This window comes from Leuciscus leuciscus, assembly GCF_965113295.1.
Source record: "Leuciscus leuciscus genome assembly, chromosome: 14".
Classification (NCBI taxonomy): Eukaryota; Metazoa; Chordata; class Actinopteri; order Cypriniformes; family Leuciscidae; genus Leuciscus; species Leuciscus leuciscus.
In genome coordinates this window covers 25,955,527-25,975,123 of record NC_138738.1, presented here as the reverse complement: position 1 = coordinate 25,975,123, position 19,597 = coordinate 25,955,527, and the positions used below count along the sequence as shown (strand labels likewise).

The 19,597-nt window shown below is 40.3% G+C and overlaps 1 protein-coding gene and 2 long non-coding RNA genes across 4 annotated transcripts in view; 2 read left to right on the top strand and 1 right to left on the bottom strand.

The window, feature by feature from the left end:
- The window catches only part of LOC309474494, a 255,496-nt gene that overhangs the window by 137,232 nt on the left and 98,667 nt on the right, over nt 1-19,597 (top strand). The gene's annotated exons all lie outside the window — the stretch shown is intronic.
- The window catches only part of ube2o (ubiquitin-conjugating enzyme E2O), a 95,069-nt gene that overhangs the window by 19,944 nt on the left and 55,528 nt on the right, over nt 1-19,597 (bottom strand). Inside the window, exons 9-14 of the mRNA XM_082136703.1 lie at nt 8,554-8,656; nt 8,042-8,387; nt 961-1,115; nt 632-744; nt 431-553; nt 58-147 (exon numbers count right to left, since the gene is read on the bottom strand). Of these exons, the coding sequence (XP_081992829.1) occupies nt 58-147; nt 431-553; nt 632-744; nt 961-1,115; nt 8,042-8,387; nt 8,554-8,656 (930 nt within the window). The remainder of the gene's footprint in view (nt 1-57; nt 148-430; nt 554-631; nt 745-960; nt 1,116-8,041; nt 8,388-8,553; nt 8,657-19,597) is intronic.
- On the top strand, nt 10,008-17,444 carry LOC309474482. Of its 2 annotated transcripts, none has more exons than XR_014197314.1 (2): nt 10,008-10,645; nt 10,831-17,444. It is a non-coding gene; the product is annotated as an uncharacterized lncRNA (long non-coding RNA). The 2 variants fall into 2 exon arrangements; XR_014197315.1 differs by having other exon boundaries at nt 10,008-10,649.

Sequence of the window (19,597 nt, the reverse complement as noted above, 5' to 3'; positions counted from 1 at the left end):
TCAGTAGCAAATACTTTATCAGTTTAAAATTGAATGGCTCGATAGACTGGTGCATACCTGTGGCAGGACAATAGTCTTTGAATTATCAGCCCACACAACCTCCACTTTACTGCTCAGATCCACCCTGCACACTTGGCCAACAGATCTCTACATGGACAGTTGAGAAAATGACATGGAGACAATTTCAAAAATTGCTATAAAAAAAAAAAGATAGAACTATCAAACAACCTTATAAGAGCACCAAGTCATTTTGTCCACTTATATCAAATAATAAAAAGTTTTACTTTAAATAAATAAAAAATTACTAGATGCATTGAATAACAAAAATTACAATGGGGAGTTACATTTTACACTCAAGCTTAAATGCACACTGGCAATGTGATAAGCCTGGAAAAGTTTTCAAATGTTCTATGCAAAATTATATATGTACCTCATTTTCACAGTCCTCTGTGTCAGAGTTGCCGATCCTTATGACAATATCCGTTGTGTGAAAATGGAAATCTGGATGATCAGCAATGTCATAAACACTAACGTCCTCCTCCTCCCCAATCACCTACATATACAAGATTAATTTGTTAAACAATATGAAAATAGACAATCCCAAACACCTCAATGACAATATCAAAAATACCTCAACATTGTCGCCTGCAGCATTGAGCTTGACCCATTTGACTACACAGGTTCTGGCCTTATGATCACCTGACTGAATCACCCCATAGATGCCTGGATCATGAAGAGCCTGGGCTGCAGGAGCCAAAATCAACAGGGTTTATTTTAAGTAAGTAAAGTGCAAAATCTAAACAAGTTAGATTAGATTAGATTATCTGTTTGCCAATTCAACTGTAATCAACCTAATATAAGGACTTTACTGATACATAAGCATGCTCCACCAAACAAACGGCATGACACAATTGAAAGAGCCATATTGAAAATGACAACTGTGTTATAAAAAGAACATACGTCGTTTGTCTAGAACATAGTCTCCCGGGCAGAACTCATGGTTGTCCAGGTGCTGGATAGGGATCAGGTCATTGGAGCGGATCCCTGTCTCTAATCTACCATCCTTCCACATCACATCTGCAGAGGTTACAGTGGAGACAACCTCAACTGCCACCCTACGCACAAACAGACATACCATTTAAGAGTGTATTCTAATTGAAGTCTTATTTAATTTGACAGAAATATGATCTACTTTAAGTCTTTTGTTGAAGGGGTCATATCATAATATCTGACCATCTAATTAACAGATTGTGTTGCACATTTCAGCAAAGATTGTTTCATGAACCTTTCACACACTTCCTGCTCAGCTACTGTTCGGACGCTCTTGTTCACTGCTCCGCGCTTTGCTCTATCGCTTTTATATTTTATCTTCTATACTTTTATAATTTGAGCTCCTTTTATCACCTAATTTTAACTTCAGCAAATCAGCACAGTGCTCAAACGACAAAGTTTGGATTACTACAAAAACGCAGAATTCTTCTACCCGACCAGCTTACATCCGGGGAAAGGAAAACACAACTGCCTACAAGGATAAGAGAGAAAATGCCTCTTCTGGAATCTACTTGCTGCACTAACTGCCACAGACTTTTACAAAGGATTGCAGTTCTTGAAACAAAGTTATTTACGGGACCACCAAACCAGACGGAACACACAACAGAGCTTCGTCATGGACGCCCTCAGCATATAGCCGGTGAGTCCCATGAAACTAGTGCTCCTCGACAGGTAGAGAAACAAGCCGATCGACTTACGAATCGATGGCACAAACAGGGAGCGAGACCCAAAGGCACTCGAGACATCAGATTGTCACGAGCCTCACATATTACCGCAGTAGCATCCTCTACCCCAGATACAGCTCTGACAAGGACTGCAAACACTGGTCTCCTGCCAACACCTATACATCTTGAGAACAGATTTGAAGTACTAATGAATGTAAATGAGGAATCCCCAAACGTGATGAATGTGATCGAACACAGACTGTATCAGCCAGTAGCTAACACTGATGCTAACTGGCGCTCAAGGTCGAGCAGACAGCGGCACTCAGCTCAGAGCGCAGCCGAGCCCAGGACTCTGATAGTGGGAGACTCCATAATCAGAAACATTAGCTGCAGGGATACAACTACATGCTGCCTTCCACAAGCAACAATTTCTGATATAAACAGGGAACTTCAGAACATTCTAATGAAACATAAGACTGCAAATCGACTCATCATTCATGTGGGGAAGAATGACATTCATAAAGAGCAGTCAGAACTCCTTAAGAAGGATTTCAATGAACTTTTTGAAACACTTAAAAAACTGAAAGTTCAGACATTCATCAGTGGACCACTCCCAGCAAGAGGAACAAACAGGTTTTCACGGTTGCTTGGGATTAATACATGGCTGCAAAAAACCTGCAATATAAAAGGAGTAAACTTCATTGACAACTTCAATCTCTTCTGGAGTCAGAGACAACTATTTCATCGGGATGGCCATCACCCAAACAAACTTGGTTCAAGAGTGTTAAAGGACAACATCTACTTCTCCCTCAATCATCCTTCTGCAGTGTGTGCCAATCCACTCAATCAGAACGGCACCACACACCTGGACACAGTATGAATGACCACAGGACTTCACTTCATGATGTTGACATATCACACAAGGACAATGATAACACCACTGAGCCACAACAACCTCTGCTCACGGACACAATCTCAGCTGAGCCATGCCCACAGAGCTCACCACAGACAGACATATTAGAACTGCTCCAAGATTCAGCACCCAAGGACGACTTCCTGGAAAACAGCCAGGGAAGCCAGGACAGCATATCACAGCCTCCTATAACACCTGAGCAACAGCCCCTTTCACCAGACACGTTCTCCCTCTCGCCAGCAACTCCACTCCTGTGCTTCTCACAGAAAATGGAAGAACTTGTGCATGCTGGAACCAGACTATCACACTCTTTTGCTGCAAGCCCCCAGATATCAACCAAAAAACGTCGGGCACCGCTACCACCAAAGCCTGCAGGCCCAGCTCGCCCTCCCCCTGCCTCTGTGAGAGCTCTTCGGCCTCTGCCACAACGCCAGGGCTCACACCCTCCTCCATCTGCTCGAGGTGAACCAAAAACAACTGATACCAGCTCTCAGTGATGTGTGTCGGGTCCCCGTTTTGATAACAGTAACTTTCTCAAATGTTTACAGAACAAGCGGGAACCCAGTGTGCCTGTATCTTTCTCTATTGCTGTTCTATTACAAGATAGAAAGTCTAAGGCCTTCAATAGCCGTACAGCAAACTCAACTAATCTGGTGCCTATTGCACGTCTAACTAAGATTGGTGTAGGGAAAAAAAGTAAGACTGTTAAGTTAGCAATTTTAAACATCCGCTCACTTAAAAATAAATCACTTCTAGTCAATGACTTAATAACCACAAACAACCTGGATTTTATGCTTCTAAATGAAACCTGGCTAGAAGACAGCTGCAGTGCAACAATCCTCAATGAAACATCCCCTCCTAACTTTACTTTTATGAGTGTCTGCAGAGCTGTTAAGAGAGGTGGGGGTCTAGCTGCTCTTTTTAAAGATATCTATCAATGTAAGCAAATATCATTTGGGAACTACACGTCTTTCGAATATCTGGGTATTGTATTAAAAGGTGCTCCACGCATTTTACTCATCATTATTTACAGGCCTCCAAAATACTCTCCAGCCTTTGCTGAGGAATTTACAGAACTGTTATCAACAATTACCTCAGAGTTTGACTGTTTTGCCATTGCTGGAGATTTGAACATTCACATAGATAATGCAGAAAACAATATGGCAAAAGAAATCAAAACTGTTTTAAAAACTTTTGATCTGACTCAGCATGTACATGGCCCCACACACAATCATGGACACACTCTAGATTTACTTATCAGTAAGGGTCTAAACATCTCATCGATTGTTATTAAGGATGTAGCACTGTCTGATCATTTCTGTATTTTCTTTGATATATTGATCTCTCCTGCCACTGAAGCTAGATCTGAGTCTGTCAAGAAGAGATGCTTAAATGAGAACACTAGTGTACTATTTATGAAGGCTATATCCTTAACACCAAGCATATCTGCTGACTCTGTTGATTTTCTCCTTGATTCTTTTAACTCAAAAGTTAAAAGTGCAATTGATGATATTGCTCCTGTGAAAGTCAGGAAGAAGAGTGGCAGACAAAAGGCACCTTGGAGAAACTCAACAGCAGTGCAACATATGAAAAGACAATGCAGAAAAGCAGAGCGCATGTGGTGGAAGACAAAACTTGTAGTCCATTATAACATCTACAAAGACAGCCTTCATGCTTTCAATATGGAACTAGGCAAAGCTAGACAGACTTTCTTCTCAAATATTATAAACTGCAATTTAAACAACACACGCACTCTTTTTGCTACTGTAGAGAGACTGACAAACCCCCCAAGCCAGATTCCCAGTGAAATGCTCTCAAACAGCAAGTGCAGTGAGTTTGCTTCTTTCTTCTCTGACAAAATCAATAATATCAGAAAGGTGATCAGCACATCCTTGAGTTGTGCTGGGGTCAGACAGATCAGACCACCTGAAAAAGTAGTAACTTTGTCTGATTTCAAAAAAATGGATGGCAAAATTTTGGTAGAAACCGTACAGCACCTTAAAACATCAACATGCGCTCTTGACACACTTCCCACATCTTTTTTCAAAAGTGTGCTAAACAGTTTAGAAGCAGATCTTCTAGAAGTGGTAAATGCCTCACTTCTCTCTGGGAGTTTTCCAAACTCCCTGAAAACTGCAGTTGTCAAGCCCCTCCTGAAAAAGAACAATCTGGATAAGACCATATTAAGCAACTATAGACCGATCTCGAATCTTCCTTTCATAGGCAAGATCATTGAAAAAGTTATCTTCAATCAGCTGAACAAATTCTTAAGCTCGAATGGATACTTTGATAATTTTCAATCTGGTTTCCGACCGCATCACAGCACAGAGACAGCGCTCATAAAGATAATAAACGATATTCGCTTAAATACTGATTCAGGCAAATTATCAGTGCTGGTACTACTCGACCTCAGTGCTGCATTTGACACTGTCGATCATAACATACTTCTTGACAGGCTGGAAAACTGGGTGGGGCTTTCTGGGATAGTCCTAAAATGGTTCAGGTCATACTTAGATGGGAGAGGTTATCATGTGAGTATAGGAGACCATAAGTCTGAGTGGACATCCATGACATGCGGAGTCCCTCAAGGCTCAATTCTTGCGCCACTCCTGTTCAACCTGTATATGCTCCCAATGAGCCAAATAATGAGAAACAACCAAATTGCTTACCACAGCTATGCAGACGACACACAGCTGTACTTAGCCCTATCGCCTAATGATTACAGCCCCATTGACTCCCTGTGCCAATGCATTGATGAGGTCAACAGTTGGATGTGTCAAAACTTTCTTCAATTAAACAAAGACAAAACTGAAGTTATTGCGTTTGGAAACAAAGATGAAGTTCTCAAGGTGAACGCATACCTTCTCTCTAGGGGTCAAACAACTAAACATCAAGTCAGGAATCTTGGTGTGACACTAGAGTCAGACCTTAGTTTCAGTAGTCATGTCAAAGAAATAACTAAATCAGCATACTATCATCTGAAAAATATTGCAAGAATTAGATGCTTTGTTTCCAGACAAGACTTAGAGAAACTTGTGCATGCTTTCATCACCAGCAGGGTGGATTATTGTAATGGACTCCTCACTGGCCTTCCCAAAAAGACCATAAGACAGTTGCAGCTCATACAGAACGCTGCCGCCAGGATTCTGAGCAGAACCAGAAAATATGAACATATCACACCAGTCCTCAGGTCTTTACACTGGCTCCCAGTTAGATTTAGGATTGATTTCAAAGTATTATTACTGGTATATAAATCATTCAATGGCCTAGGACCTCAATACATTGCAGATATGCTCACTGAATATAAACCCAACAGATCACTCAGATCATTAGGATCATATCAGCTAGAAATACCAAGGGTTCACTCTAAGCATGGTGAGTCTGCTTTTAGCTATTATGCCAGCCGCAGCTGGAACCAGCTTCCAGAAGAGATCAGATGTGCTCCTACAGTGGTCACATTCAAATCCAGACTCAAAACACTTCTGTTTAGCTATGCATTTACTGAATGAGCACTGTGCCGCTGTTCGTCCGACTGTACTGTATTGTATTTCATTTTATTTTTCTAAACTGTTTTAATTATTCTTGTTTCTTTTTATTATTTTAATTTCTTCTATGTAAAGCACTTTGAATTGCCATTGTGTATGAAATGTGCTATATAAATAAACTTGCCTTGCACAACGCAATTCAGTTTTTGCGACTTCAATGAAAACAATTTGATGAAATCTAAACATCAGAGCCCATTCTTTGTGCATGAATTGAGTTATTTGGATTTAATGGTTTTGTATCATGCTGTAATTGTCATGTTGTCAACATGTCCGTAAGATCAAACCTGCATGTAAGTGTAACATATACAGGATTACGCTTATGTGACTTCAATGCAGATCTGTCCCAGAGGCCAGATTAATTTTGATGCAAAATATTTGTTCCACGTCTGATGAGGTGCAAGTCTTAAAATATTATTCTGTGTTAAATATAAACAATTAACATGGTCTTGAACAAGTCCTTAACAATTAACATGTATATGTCTTTAAGGGTGTGTTAACACTTGGCATGTTTGGTTTGATTAAACCTGGTGCGATTGCTCTGTTAGTGTGGTTAATTTGAATGTGCGAACGCTGCCATCCAAACCCTGATGCGCACCAAACAAGCGGACCGAGAATGCTGAAAAAATGGGTCTCAATCCTCTTCCAAACGAACTCTGGTGCGGTTCGAATGATGTATGAACGCAACACAGAGCAAAGACATGTAAACAAACCAAAAACTGGAAGATGAGACCCTAAAAAGGACAGAGTGCTCACGCATATAATTTTTTTCTCGTTATAGTCATGATGTTGCCATCACAGTTAGGTACAGGCATCAGAACCGCGTCTCCTCGCAGCAGATCGTTTGTGTGCGTGACGGAGGGATTCCTGCCACGAACAAAACTACAAATGTGAACACACCCTAATATTAAAAAGGAGTGTTATTTGTGTTTTTGTTTTGTTAATATGGCTCTCTTCTATTGAGCTGGAAAGAAATTACATAGACAATATACATATGCACATCAAGAACATTTTCAAGAGGACAAAGACATTTAAAAAAAAATCTGTTTTGCCAGAGTGATATAATACCACACGTCTCCTCAGCCATCTCCATACTATGAGAGACAGGTGAACAGATACAGAGCTCAACAAGGTAAGGTTTCATTATACTGTCCCTAGTGTCTCTGCATGCACATCAAATTGCTATTTTGACTTTGTTGCATCCCTAGGACCACAAAACAAAATGATCAAAACGGATGGAAATCATAATCATAATTTTTACAATTTTAGTTGCAATTCAACTTAATGATTTGATTACAATGACATTGCACTGAAATGCACTGTTCCTGCATTAATTAGTATGTTTATTACCTAAAGTAAATTATTTGCTGTTTAGTCATTGGGTCAGATCTTATTGCAGTAACTACTCCAAGTGAGCAACTTTTAGACAAGAGTTTGCGTGTTACTCGTTTTGACTAAATCATAAAAAAAAACATGGCTCATAAAAATAATACGAGTGCTGACTGCTTCAGTTGTCTGCATTCAGTGTTCAAATGTTTTTCAATGGTTTCCTTGACTTTCTAATCTCCTAATGTTTTTTAATTGGGCACCAACAATTTTTTTTACAAAATTGAATAAAAAAAAAACACTACTCATGCCCTAACACACAGTATATGTGAAACATTCCTTATAACCATATCCAGTGTCAAAGGTCAAGAAAATCATTCAGTTATTTAGAATTGTTTGACGATTAGCAAACATAATGATCAATTCTGTCAGTTAGGACTCAAGTATATAAAGGGTGAACCTGCAGGTATTGCACTATGATTTACAACTTTTATCTGGCACGGCATGATAATTTCTGAACTCACAAATCAAAAACATTCATTCACCTGTCTCCTGGTTTAAACTCGCGTGAAAACTTAGTCCTCTTCTTCTTGTGTTTTCTCTTTAGGTTGCGGATAGAGAGAGGAATGCTCTTTTTTCGGGTTGGGCCACTCTGCAGTGAGGCCGTAGAGCTGGCAGAGGAAGTGACAGAGCTGGTATCATCTGTATCATCACCTGGCTCCTCATCTGACTCTTGGTCTCCCAAATGGGCCCATTGTCCCTGAAGAGCATCCAATGGTGGCTCTTTTCGCTCCTCTAGAGCATCCTGGCATGGAACAGGACCATTGTTGGGGTAGCATGGAACAGAATTATCATCAGAACAATCCTGTTCCTGCACTGATCTCTTTTCACCTGGAGCATAAGACATGGTACAAAATATCAGACAATTTCTTAGCATCAAAAATAAGGTTAAAGATTAAAGACATATTTGAATAGGATATTGAAGAAACAATTACATGGACCATGCTGACAAATCAGTTCAGTTTGTGGTTTAAAAGTGAATAAAACAGTGCAGTACCTTCTATGCTGTCCGTTTTCTCTGTTGACTGTGAATTGTTACTCTGTGAGTCTGCATTTTCTGGAATTTTCTTTCCCACTTCTTTTCTAAACATTCTTTTTAACTGAAAAAAAATATAAAATAAAAAATATATAATAATCAAATGATCAAAAAGCAAGAAAAGGGAATTACAATAGCCAAATGATTTATTTTCATTTAGTAAAAACTGTTTAAATACTACTTAAGTCATGTTAGATCAACTGACCAAACTATTAGGGCTGTCAGGATTCCTTGATTAAATTTGATTACTCGATTTAAAAAAATACTCAGTAGCAATTTTCCTGTGTCAATTAACCGGCAAAATACCGGGAGTGGCACATTCCACGGATGCAAATCCATGAACCGCATTATTAGACAGTTTTCAAAGACTGCACGATATATTAAAACCATTTAAAAATCATAATATAGCATAGTGCTATTGTGAAACCACAAAGGCTGCGATTCAGTTAAATAAATATTTGCATTGAACAATCATCTTCAGAGAAATTAGAAAAACGAATTACTATCGAAGAACTTCATGTAGCTGTTTCTTCCTTGCAGTCTGGGAAAAGTCCAAGACCAAGATGGGTACCCGCTGGAATTCTATAAAGTGTTTTGGCAAAAACGTTCCCATCTATTACAATCCTTCTCAGGCTAATACAGAGGAAGCTTTGATTTTGTTGGACGCTGAGAAAGCGTTTGATAGAGTGGAGTGGAGCTATTCATTTTATACTTTGGATAAGGAAAGAAATTGATTTCATGGATTAAGTTGCTTTGTTCCTCCCCACTGGCTGCAGTAAGGACAAACAAGATTCAATCTGATTATTTTCAATTATATCGCTTTACAAGACAAGGATGGCCCTCTTTTATTTGCAGTAGCCATTGAACCCCTTTCTATCGCCCTTCGATCTAACTGTGCCATTACTGGCATAGTTAGGAATTGTGTCGAGTTAAAAGTTTATTTATATGCGGATGATTTACTACTTTATGTTTCTAATTTGTCTTTATCCGTCCCTGCTACCCAAGAGTGGACATTCAATGCTTCGGTCAAATTTCAGGTTATAAATTTAACTTGTCTAAAAAATTTCTCTAAGTAGCCTAGTTTTTCATATCTTGAAATTCTTGTTACACATAAATATGCAGATCTATTTAAAGCAAATTGGACTCCTTTGTTGTCCCGAACTAGGGAGAATTTTGATCAATGGTCCCTTCTGAATCTCTCTTTGGCTGCTCAAATTAATGCTGTGAAAATGTTTGTTGTCCCACGATTTTTATATTTGTTTCAATGCATCTCTATCTTTCTCCCACAGATTATTAAGATTTAGACTGCAAGATAGTGGGCTTTATCTGGCTTATCCTCAGGTTACGTAAAGTATATTTACAAAGACCGAAGCCATTAGAGGGGGGGGGGGGGATTTAAATTGTTGGCTTCAAAATAAAAATGTAGAGTCTCTTCCTTCATGGCTTAAGATGGAAGCAAATTCCACTAAACCCAGCTCACTGAATGCTTTAGTACATTCTCACATTCTTCTACCTCACCTTTTGCAAAGAATCTGATAGTTAAGACCACTCAGTCATACTCAATCCATGCTCCCATAGCCACTAATCAAGTCTTTTCTCTCTCCATGTTGGACAGTGCTATTTTATTTTGGTCTAGCTGTGGCCTTAATAAATTTTGTGATTTATATATTGATGGCACATTTGCTTTTCAACAGCTTAGGGACACATTTTCAATTCCAAAGCAGCATTTTTTCAGATACTTGCAAGTTTTTCTCAGGCTACATTTCCAGATTTTCCTCTCCTGCCTAATGATACTCCTCTGAATAGTTTTTACTCCGATTAGTACAATAAAAGGTCTTGTTCTGCCCTTCAGGCATTTAAGTTAAATTTTTATGCTTTTAATTTGGTATACTTTCAGTTTCATGCAGACTCTTATTTTGACGTTTGCTTACTGAGCTAAAACAGGAAGTAGGAAACGCATTAGAAACGGCAGACTGGTTAAAAAAAATGCAGACGGTCATTGCTTCAGAGAAAATTCATCCTGCCTGTTGACTCCCCAGCAGAAGCATTGCTTGTATGTATGTATGTATGTATGTATATGTATGTGTATGTGTGTATATATATATATATATATATATATATATATAATCTTTGTTCTGACTAATTTAACTTAAGCATATTGATTTTGTGCTGTAAAAGTAATTTTCATGAAAGCTAGGTGGCTTAACTAATTTCAGTATTTTGCTGTTTGTTTCCTAGTTTCACTCTCTCATCACTCGTTCCATATGTATGGATTCAGTACAATGTGAAGAAAATAAATCTGCATACAAAGAACTCAGGATTTCTTCATGTTCATGAATAGAGAGAGTTTAGCTCACTGTTTAGTTGGAGTTGTTACACCTCAGCGAGAACAGTACAGTGAAAAAGCGTAATCCAGCTGGGGTTTCAACGTCTTGAGAAGCAAGTAGATAAGCAAGATGAGTAAAATGGAATCAGAAAGGACGAACAATGCGTCTGGGCGCTCAAGAAAATCAAAGAGCCCTCACTCATCGGCATTGAGCGCTGCAGTAAGCGCTAAAGCAGAGGCGGCGAAGGCACGAGCAGCGTTTGCTGAGAAACAAGCAGAGCTGAAGGTACAAAGGGCAGAGAAGGAAGCAAAGCTACAATTAGGAAAATCAAAGCTGGAAGCCAAACTAGGCGCACTTGAACTTCAAAAGAGAGGCAGCCGCAGCTATTGCTATTGATAGATCTAGAAGATTCAATCAAGACCGATGTATCTTCTCAAGCAAATTTACTAAATGAAATTGTAACACGCACTAACGAATATGTTGAAGCACATGCTGAACATAACGTAGCATGAACTCAAGCATCTGCCCATGCAACATTACCTGAGGCAGCATTGTCAGAAGGGAGCTACGTCACATGGAATCCTCCATCAGAACGCAACTTACAGTTACAGGAAGGGCAGGAAGAGGTTGAAACCCATAACAGACCATCTGAGCATAACACAGCACCGAAAAGGACATTCTTCAGCAACTATGCTAAATTCAGGGATGTTACCGCCGTCGGTGTATGAATGAGTGAGTGAATGGGTGAATGTGAGGCTGTATGTAATGCGCTTTGGTGGCCATAGGTCTGTGAAAGCGCTATATAAATGCAGTCCATTTACCATTTACCCACATCAGCACACCATTTAATGGAGGTCATACAGGTCTGGTAAGATATGATGGACATCATACAACACCCATTGGAGACAGTGGACATCACACAACACCTGCTAGAGACAGCGGACACCCCCCAAAACCCAAGACAACACATCATCCTCACAAATCACCACTTAAAGCAACAGCGCCATCATACGTGCCTGTGTATGTATGTATCCAACCCAAGCGTGACACCTGAAACAGAACACCTGGCACGATACCTGGCTCGTCGTGATTTAGTGAGTACAGGTCTCTACCGATTCGATGATAAACCTGAAAATTATTTAGCATGTCAGTCATCATTCAGTAATGCTACTACAGGCTTAGGACTCACCTCCACTGAAATGTTAGATTTGCTGATTAAATGGCTCGGACCAGAGTCTGTGAAACATATCAAAAGGATTCGCTCTGTGCATGTCGGGAACCCAGATGTAGCACTTAAAAAGGCTTGGGATCGCCTCCAAGAGTGCTATGCTGCACCTGAAGTAAGTCTCTTTTTAAGAGATTGGATGAACTCCCAAGAATATCAACCAAAGATTAAGGGAAGCTGAGAGACCTAGGCGATCTTCTTATGGAAATCCAGGGTGTCAGAGAAGAAGGTTACCTCACAGGATTGGCCAACCTGGATACCGCCAGAGCCATTGGGCCCATCGTGGAGAAACTCCCTCATGGGCTACAGGAGAAATGGCTCTCAGTCGGCTCAAGATTTAAAGAAGATAACAACGGCTACTTCCCCCCATTCCCGATCGAACAGCAAGATCCTGCTCGAAGATCTGTCTGGTATTAATATACCCTCAAGGTCAACGTGAGAAGGCAACCAACATGTACGTCATTTTGGATGATCAAAGTAACCGTTCACTGGTGCGTTCAGATTTCTTCAAGCTTTTCAACATCAAGGGCCAACCATTCCCTTACGCACTGAAGACCTGTGCCGGATTGTTTGAGAAGTTAGGCAGAAAGGAAGAGGGTTTCCAGGTCGTATCGCTTGATGGGCAGACTAGCCTATTGCTACCACCACTAATTGAGTGTAATGAGATTCTCATTGATCGCTCTGAAATACCGACGCCTGATGCAGCCCGTCACCATCCACACCTACGAAGTGTAGCGGCACACATACCAGAACTCGACCTCAAGGCAGAAATCCTCATATTGCTAGGCAGAGACATTGTGAGGGTCCATAAAGTCCGACAGCAAGTGAGCGGACCTCACAACGCCCCCTTTGCACAAAGATTGGATTTGGGATGGGTCCTGGTAGGAGACGTGTGCCTAGGGAATGCACACAAACCAGCTGAGAGTGCGTTCAAGACAAGTGTGCTAGAGAATGGCTGACCCTCTATTCTCAGACCATGTAAAGGCTTCATGAAGCTGACTGAAGATGTATCCCATGGCAAGGAGCAGAGGAACAAACCACACAAGGCATCGTTGGGGGCCCTTGGACTACTATACATGTAGATAACAAAAAAGATGCATTGGGACTGGCATTTAAAGACATTCTTAACTCTATTGGAGTTAGACAACATGTGTCAGGACCTACTCATTGTCGTAATCATACTCTAGATCTAATATTATCACACGGAATCAATGTTGATGCTGTTGAAATTCTGCAGCAGAGCGATGACATCTCAGATCATTATCTAGTCTCGTGTAAACTTAATTTAGCCAAGACTGCAAAGCCGACTCCATGTTACAAATATGTTAGACCTATCACTTCTGCCGCTAAAGATTGCTTTATTAATAATCTTCCTGATCAGTTTCATCATCTCAGCATCCCAGATAGCTTAGAAGAACTTGATATTGTGACAGAAACTTTTAACTCTCTCTTTTCCAGCACTTTAGACACAGTTGCTCCGTTGCGATTAAAGAAGATTAAAGAAAATAGTCCAACGCCGTGGCACAACGAGCACACTCGGGCCCTTAAGAGAGCAGCCAGAAAAATGGAGCGCAACTGGAAGAAAACAAAACTAGAGGTATTTCGCATTTCAAGGAAAGAGAGCTCGATTGCATACAGAGAGGCCTTAAAAGCTGCCAGATCTGCTTATTTTTAAACCCTATTAGAAGAAAATAAACAAAACCCTAGGTATTTATTTGAAACAGTGGCTAAACTAACGAAAAATAAAGCTTTAAGCCCTGAAGTTTCCAAGCAGCACAGCAGTAATGACTTTATGAACTTCTTCACTTCTAAGATTGATAACATCAGGGAGAAAATTATAACTATGCAACCGTCTACTACAGTATCGCATCAGGCAGTGCATTGTAGTCTCCCTAAGGAAAAATTTTATTCATTCATTGCTATAGAAGAGGACGAATTCGTTAAACTCGTTAAATCATCTAAATCGACAACATGTATGTTAGACCCTATACCGACTAAGCTACTGAAAGAGATGCTTCCAGAGGTCATAGATCCTCTTCTTAATATCATTCATTCATCTTTGTCATTAAGATACGTACCAAAAACTTTTAAAGGAGCATTTCACCCATGGGAACATTGGTCTTTATTGAAAGTGGGTCATATTATGTAGTCGAAATGTAAAATAAATTTCTACTTTGGTGCCTTCTTGACCGAGGAAAGACAAAGTAACTTCAGGATGCATTTGTATGAAAGACAACAACTCCCACAATTCACCACATTGCACAGCTCCGCGAGCCACTCCCACTAATCCAGAACAGCGCATATGAGGTATCCGCCTATAAGAGAAATTACTCTTCTGTCTACAAGGTTAGCTACCACCAGAGCTTGAAATACATTTCACACAAAATGTCTAGTTAGTTGGCGAACTCATTAGTGAATTACTCCTCGTTTGTATTTCTTTCGAAATGGTGAATTATTGCATGGTACTGGGATGTTCAGTCAGAACATATGCGGTGCGAAACTAGGATGGTTCACAACACAAACGTCCGTGTCCTCGTCTGATTCAGAGATTTCGTCCAGGAGAAATTGACATCGTTGAAATTCTTTGCAGCAGACGGACTCTATCTCTGTGTCCATAGGCGCACAGTGAGAGCACAGGCACCACCAGTCCGACCCAGCTAGAGCCAGTCCGGGATCCTCATCCGCGACAGGCAGGTCTTCTGCCTCGGCTGCTCTTCGCTATAATGCGGCTCGTAAAGGTAGCCACAAACACCTGATTCGAGCATCAGACTTCCGAAATCCTCTTCTTCTATCTCATATTGAGTACCCTCCGCTATTGTCATAACTTCACATCTGGCTCCACAGCGCCTGTTAGCTTAGCTTCCAAACAAGATGGAGGATATTGCTTTTAGTTTCAGAAAGTGAAGTCCCACCCACTGATCTGTAATAGTTCTGTAACATGAGTGGTTCCCACCCCCTGGGAAAGATGAGGAACGAGTGTTTGTAGTCTCAACCCCTCTACAAAGATATGGGACTTCCTGCTTAGAATGATGCAAAATGACGATTTTTGCGTCATTGTAAGCAGGAACTGCAACACTGAAATCCTTATTTCTCCCATCTCAGGGGAAAATGAGGGAATAATGCACGACCATTCAAAAATATGACTGGGTTTCTAACGATACAAGGCTTGATGCAAACGGGTGAAGTGTCCCTTTAAGCTGGCTATGATTAAACCGCTTGTTAAAAAGACGCAACTTGATCGTACAGAATTAGTCAATTACAGGCCGATCTCGAATCTACCTTTTCTGTCAAAGATACTAGAAAAGGCGGTATCCTCACAACTATGTTCCTTTTTAGAAAGAAATGATATCTGCAAGGATTTTCAGTCAGGATTTAGACCGTACCATAGTACTGAAACTGCTCTCATTAAAATTACAAATGATTTGCTCTTATCATCCGATCATGGTTGTATCTCTCTATTAGTGTTACTCGATCTTAGTGCTGCATTTGATACTATTGACCACAACATTCTTTTAAATAGACTTGAAAATTATGTTGGCATTAGTGGAATTACATTAGCATGGTTTAAATCATACTTATCTGACCGTTATCAGTTTGTAGCAGTAAATGAAGAGATGTCTCATCGATCACAAGTTCAGTATGGCGTACCACAAGGCTCAGTACTAGGACCGTTGTTTTTCACTCTGTACATGCTACCCTTGGGAGATATCATTAGGAAGCATGGAATTAGTTTTCACTGTTATGCTGATGGTACTCAGCTCTATATTTCTTCACGCCCTGACGAAACTTACCAATTCACAAAATTAACGGAATGCATAGGTGATATAAAAAAATTGGATGACAAGTAATTTCCTACTACTTAATTCTGAAAAAACAGAGATTCTAATTATTGGACAAAAAACTTCATCACATAATAATCTAGAATACGGTCTAACACTTGATGGCTGCTCTGTCAAGTCTTCGTCGTCGGTTAGGAACCTGGGTGTGCTCTTTGATACCAATCTTTCATTTGAAAGTCACGTGTCTAGTATCTGTAAAACCGCATTTTTCCATCTTAAAAATATATCTTAATTGCGTCATATGCTCTCATTGACAAATGCGGAACAATTAGTCCATGCGTTCATGACATCAAGGCTAGATTATTGTAATGCTATTATGGGTGGTTGCCCTGCACGCTTAAACAAATTACAGCTGGTCCAAAACGCAGCAGCTAGAGTTCTTACCAGAACCAGGAAGTATGACCATATTAGCCCAGTTCTGTCAACACTGCATTGGCTCCCTATTAAACAACGTATACATTTTAAAATATTGCTGATTACTTACAAAGCACTAAATGGTTTAGCTCCCCAGTACTTGAGCGAGCTCTTAACGCATTATAGTCCTACACATCTACTGCGATCTCAAAATTCTGGCCAGTTGATAATACCTAGAATATCAAAATCGACTGCTGGCGGTAGATCCTTCTCCTATTTAGCATCTAAACTTTGGAACAGTCTTCCTAACATTTTCCGGGAAGCAGACACACTCTTATCAGTTTAAATCTAGACGCATCTCTTTTACCTGGCATTCATATAGAACATTATACATTTCTATTATTCAGATCAGCTAAATGATTATTAGGCTGCATAGATTAGGTCAACCGGAACCGGGGACACTTCCTATAACACCTGATGTACTCGTTACATCATAAGAAGAATGGCATCTACGCTAATGTTAGTCTTTCTGTTTATTCCGAGGTTTACTGAAGTCAGCCGGATCCAGATCAGATGGTGGACCTGCGCCTGGACCCATCCACGACGCATCCCTGAGGTGTCAGCCTCATCAGCCCTGTGAAGGCCTCATCGACACGACAGCCATCGGCACTGATCCTCAACAAACTCGTCTCCATACCAGCATGATGACTCCGACTTCCAACCAGACGGAACTAGATAAATATTCTGAATGTTCTGATCCTATCTGACTTCTGACCTGTAATGCTGCCTGAATCATATTCGTACACTGTTCGCTCGTGGACAGAGGAGAACTGGCCCTGACTGAGCCTGGTTTCTCCCAAGGTTTTTTTCTCCATTCTGTCACCTGATGGAGTTTTGGTTCCTTGCCACTGTTGCCTTGCTTAGTTAGGGATATTTAATATTCAACAATATTATTGATCTGCCTTACTTAAGGTGGACGATGACGCAATTTTCTTCTAGAAACAAACTTTGTTGTATTATTTTCATGTTATCACTGTGAAGCTGCTTTAATACAATCTGTATTGTAAAAAGCACTATATAAATAAAGGTGACTTGACCATTGTCTAATACTGGCCTTTCCCTGCTCTCTTGGCCACATAGCAGGCTCATAATTATATGGCTGAGGTCCGTCATACGAGTAAACATTTAGGCAAAAATTTCCTCAGCGTCCAAACTGTCATTGCGATCCATTGCTTTCCTATTGTTTACTTTGACCGCACTCCCTCCCGTTACATCACTTGCGTTTTGGTGGTTTTCAAATGCGGAAGTAAAATTGTCCTCACAAAAACGACTCCAGAAGCCTAAATAGCATTTTATACGTATATGTTTATATTTAAATCTACATTGGCTCACTGGATACTCTAACCTGCAATATGCCCTTTAAGTTACTGTATAACTGAGCAGAGTAAGTACTTTTAAAGGAACACGCCGACTTTTTGGGACATTAGCTTATTCACCGTATCCCCCAGAGTTAGACAAGTCCATACATACCCTTTTCATCTCCATGTGTGCCGTACTGCTCCCAATAAGTGACAAAATAACGGCAACATTTTCCTATTTACATGTTGTGATTTGTATAGTCACAGCGTGTACAAATAACAAGGTCACATGAGACACAGCCATCTTCTAACCGTATACATACTGGGAAATATATTCTCAGAAGGCGAAGCACTGCTAGCCATGGTGAGGAGCAGAGAGTTCGCTCAGAGTTGGAGTAAATCACTCCGCAGAAGTAGCAGTGCTTCGCCTTCTGAGAATATAGTTCCCAGTATGTATACGGTTAGAAGATGGCTGTGTCTCATGTGACCTTGTTATTTGTACACGCTGTGACTATACAAATCACAACATGTAAATAGGAAAATGTTGCCGTTATTTTGTCACTTATTGGGAGCAGTATGCTAGCTGGAGCCGTTTACCTCCAGTCTTTGTGCTAAGCTAGGCTAGCGGTGGGTGCGTCAGACAGTTACGGCACGCACGGAGATGAAAAGGGTATGTATGGACTTATCTAACTCTGGGGGATACGGTGAAGCTTAAGTCCCAAAAACAGGGCTGTAATTGAAATGAGCATTATTTAATTAGCATAAGCATTACTATTTTTCTGTTCATGTTTAATTTTTAAGGCATGAAAAAAGCAACTAAAAGTTGTTCAGCTAACAGCAATGAGTAATATTCTAATTTTGTCAATATGAATAGATTAGGCAGTTTTGAATTTGATTGTGCGGGTAAAATATTGTTTGGGTAGGTGGACAAAATTTGGGCTGGTTTGAGGTCAGTTTGGCGGTTTTCAAACATCTACATTTTAATTGGTCTAATTGGTTAAAAAACAAAACTAAAGTGTGCATGTAGTCCATAAAATCAGTCATCGTGACATTACTAAACACACGCCCATGAGTCAGCTGGCGTTGGTGTTGACCTCGCTGTCGAGCACGCACTTTTAGCCAATCAGCGATCAGCAGGCAGACGCAATTTAGCACGATAACTTGTAATTCAAGTGATCGCTAATGCCAAAGTGGCATAAATATACAGTAAGTTGTATCTACAGTAAAGAGTAAGATAGTTAGCAACTCTAAAAACGTGGATTACACATGTGGTGGGAGATTCTCGATGGCTCTTAATAAATATAACTAATTCTGAGAGGCGAGCACAGTTGAATGACTTGAATTGAAATCGAATAGGGGATGACTCCTGTCCATGGTCATGTACTGGCCTAACCAGACATCTATAACTTTTACACCATCCAGACTGCACTCTACTCGTCCCTGACAGCTGCTGAAAAAGGTTTGAATCAACGATGAATCAGTGTTGACTGCTAAATTCGGCATTATTTTCTGCAATGTGTACATCCGAGGGTTAAATTCATCAGTTAATTTCTTGATTGCCGTTTGACAGTGTCCACCTGGACATTTTAGTCATATTTGCTAATTCTCCTTAATTATTGTCCTGTATTGATCCGTTTTCCTGGGAAATTTATTTATTTATTTATTTTATTTTATCATCGTTATTTTGTTTTGAGGAGATAAAAATGGTGCTTATCAACCTTGAATGACATGGCAATACAATTATATCACATTATTTTGGCAGTAAAATTTTGGGCGTTTTTTTCTGGGAGTGGGTGGGTTTTGGTGAGCTTTTGGGCTGTAAATCACAGTCCCAATCTGGCGACACTGCACAGAGGGCGGAGCCTCACGAGCTCGCGCTCAGTGGCAGGACAATCTCATCTC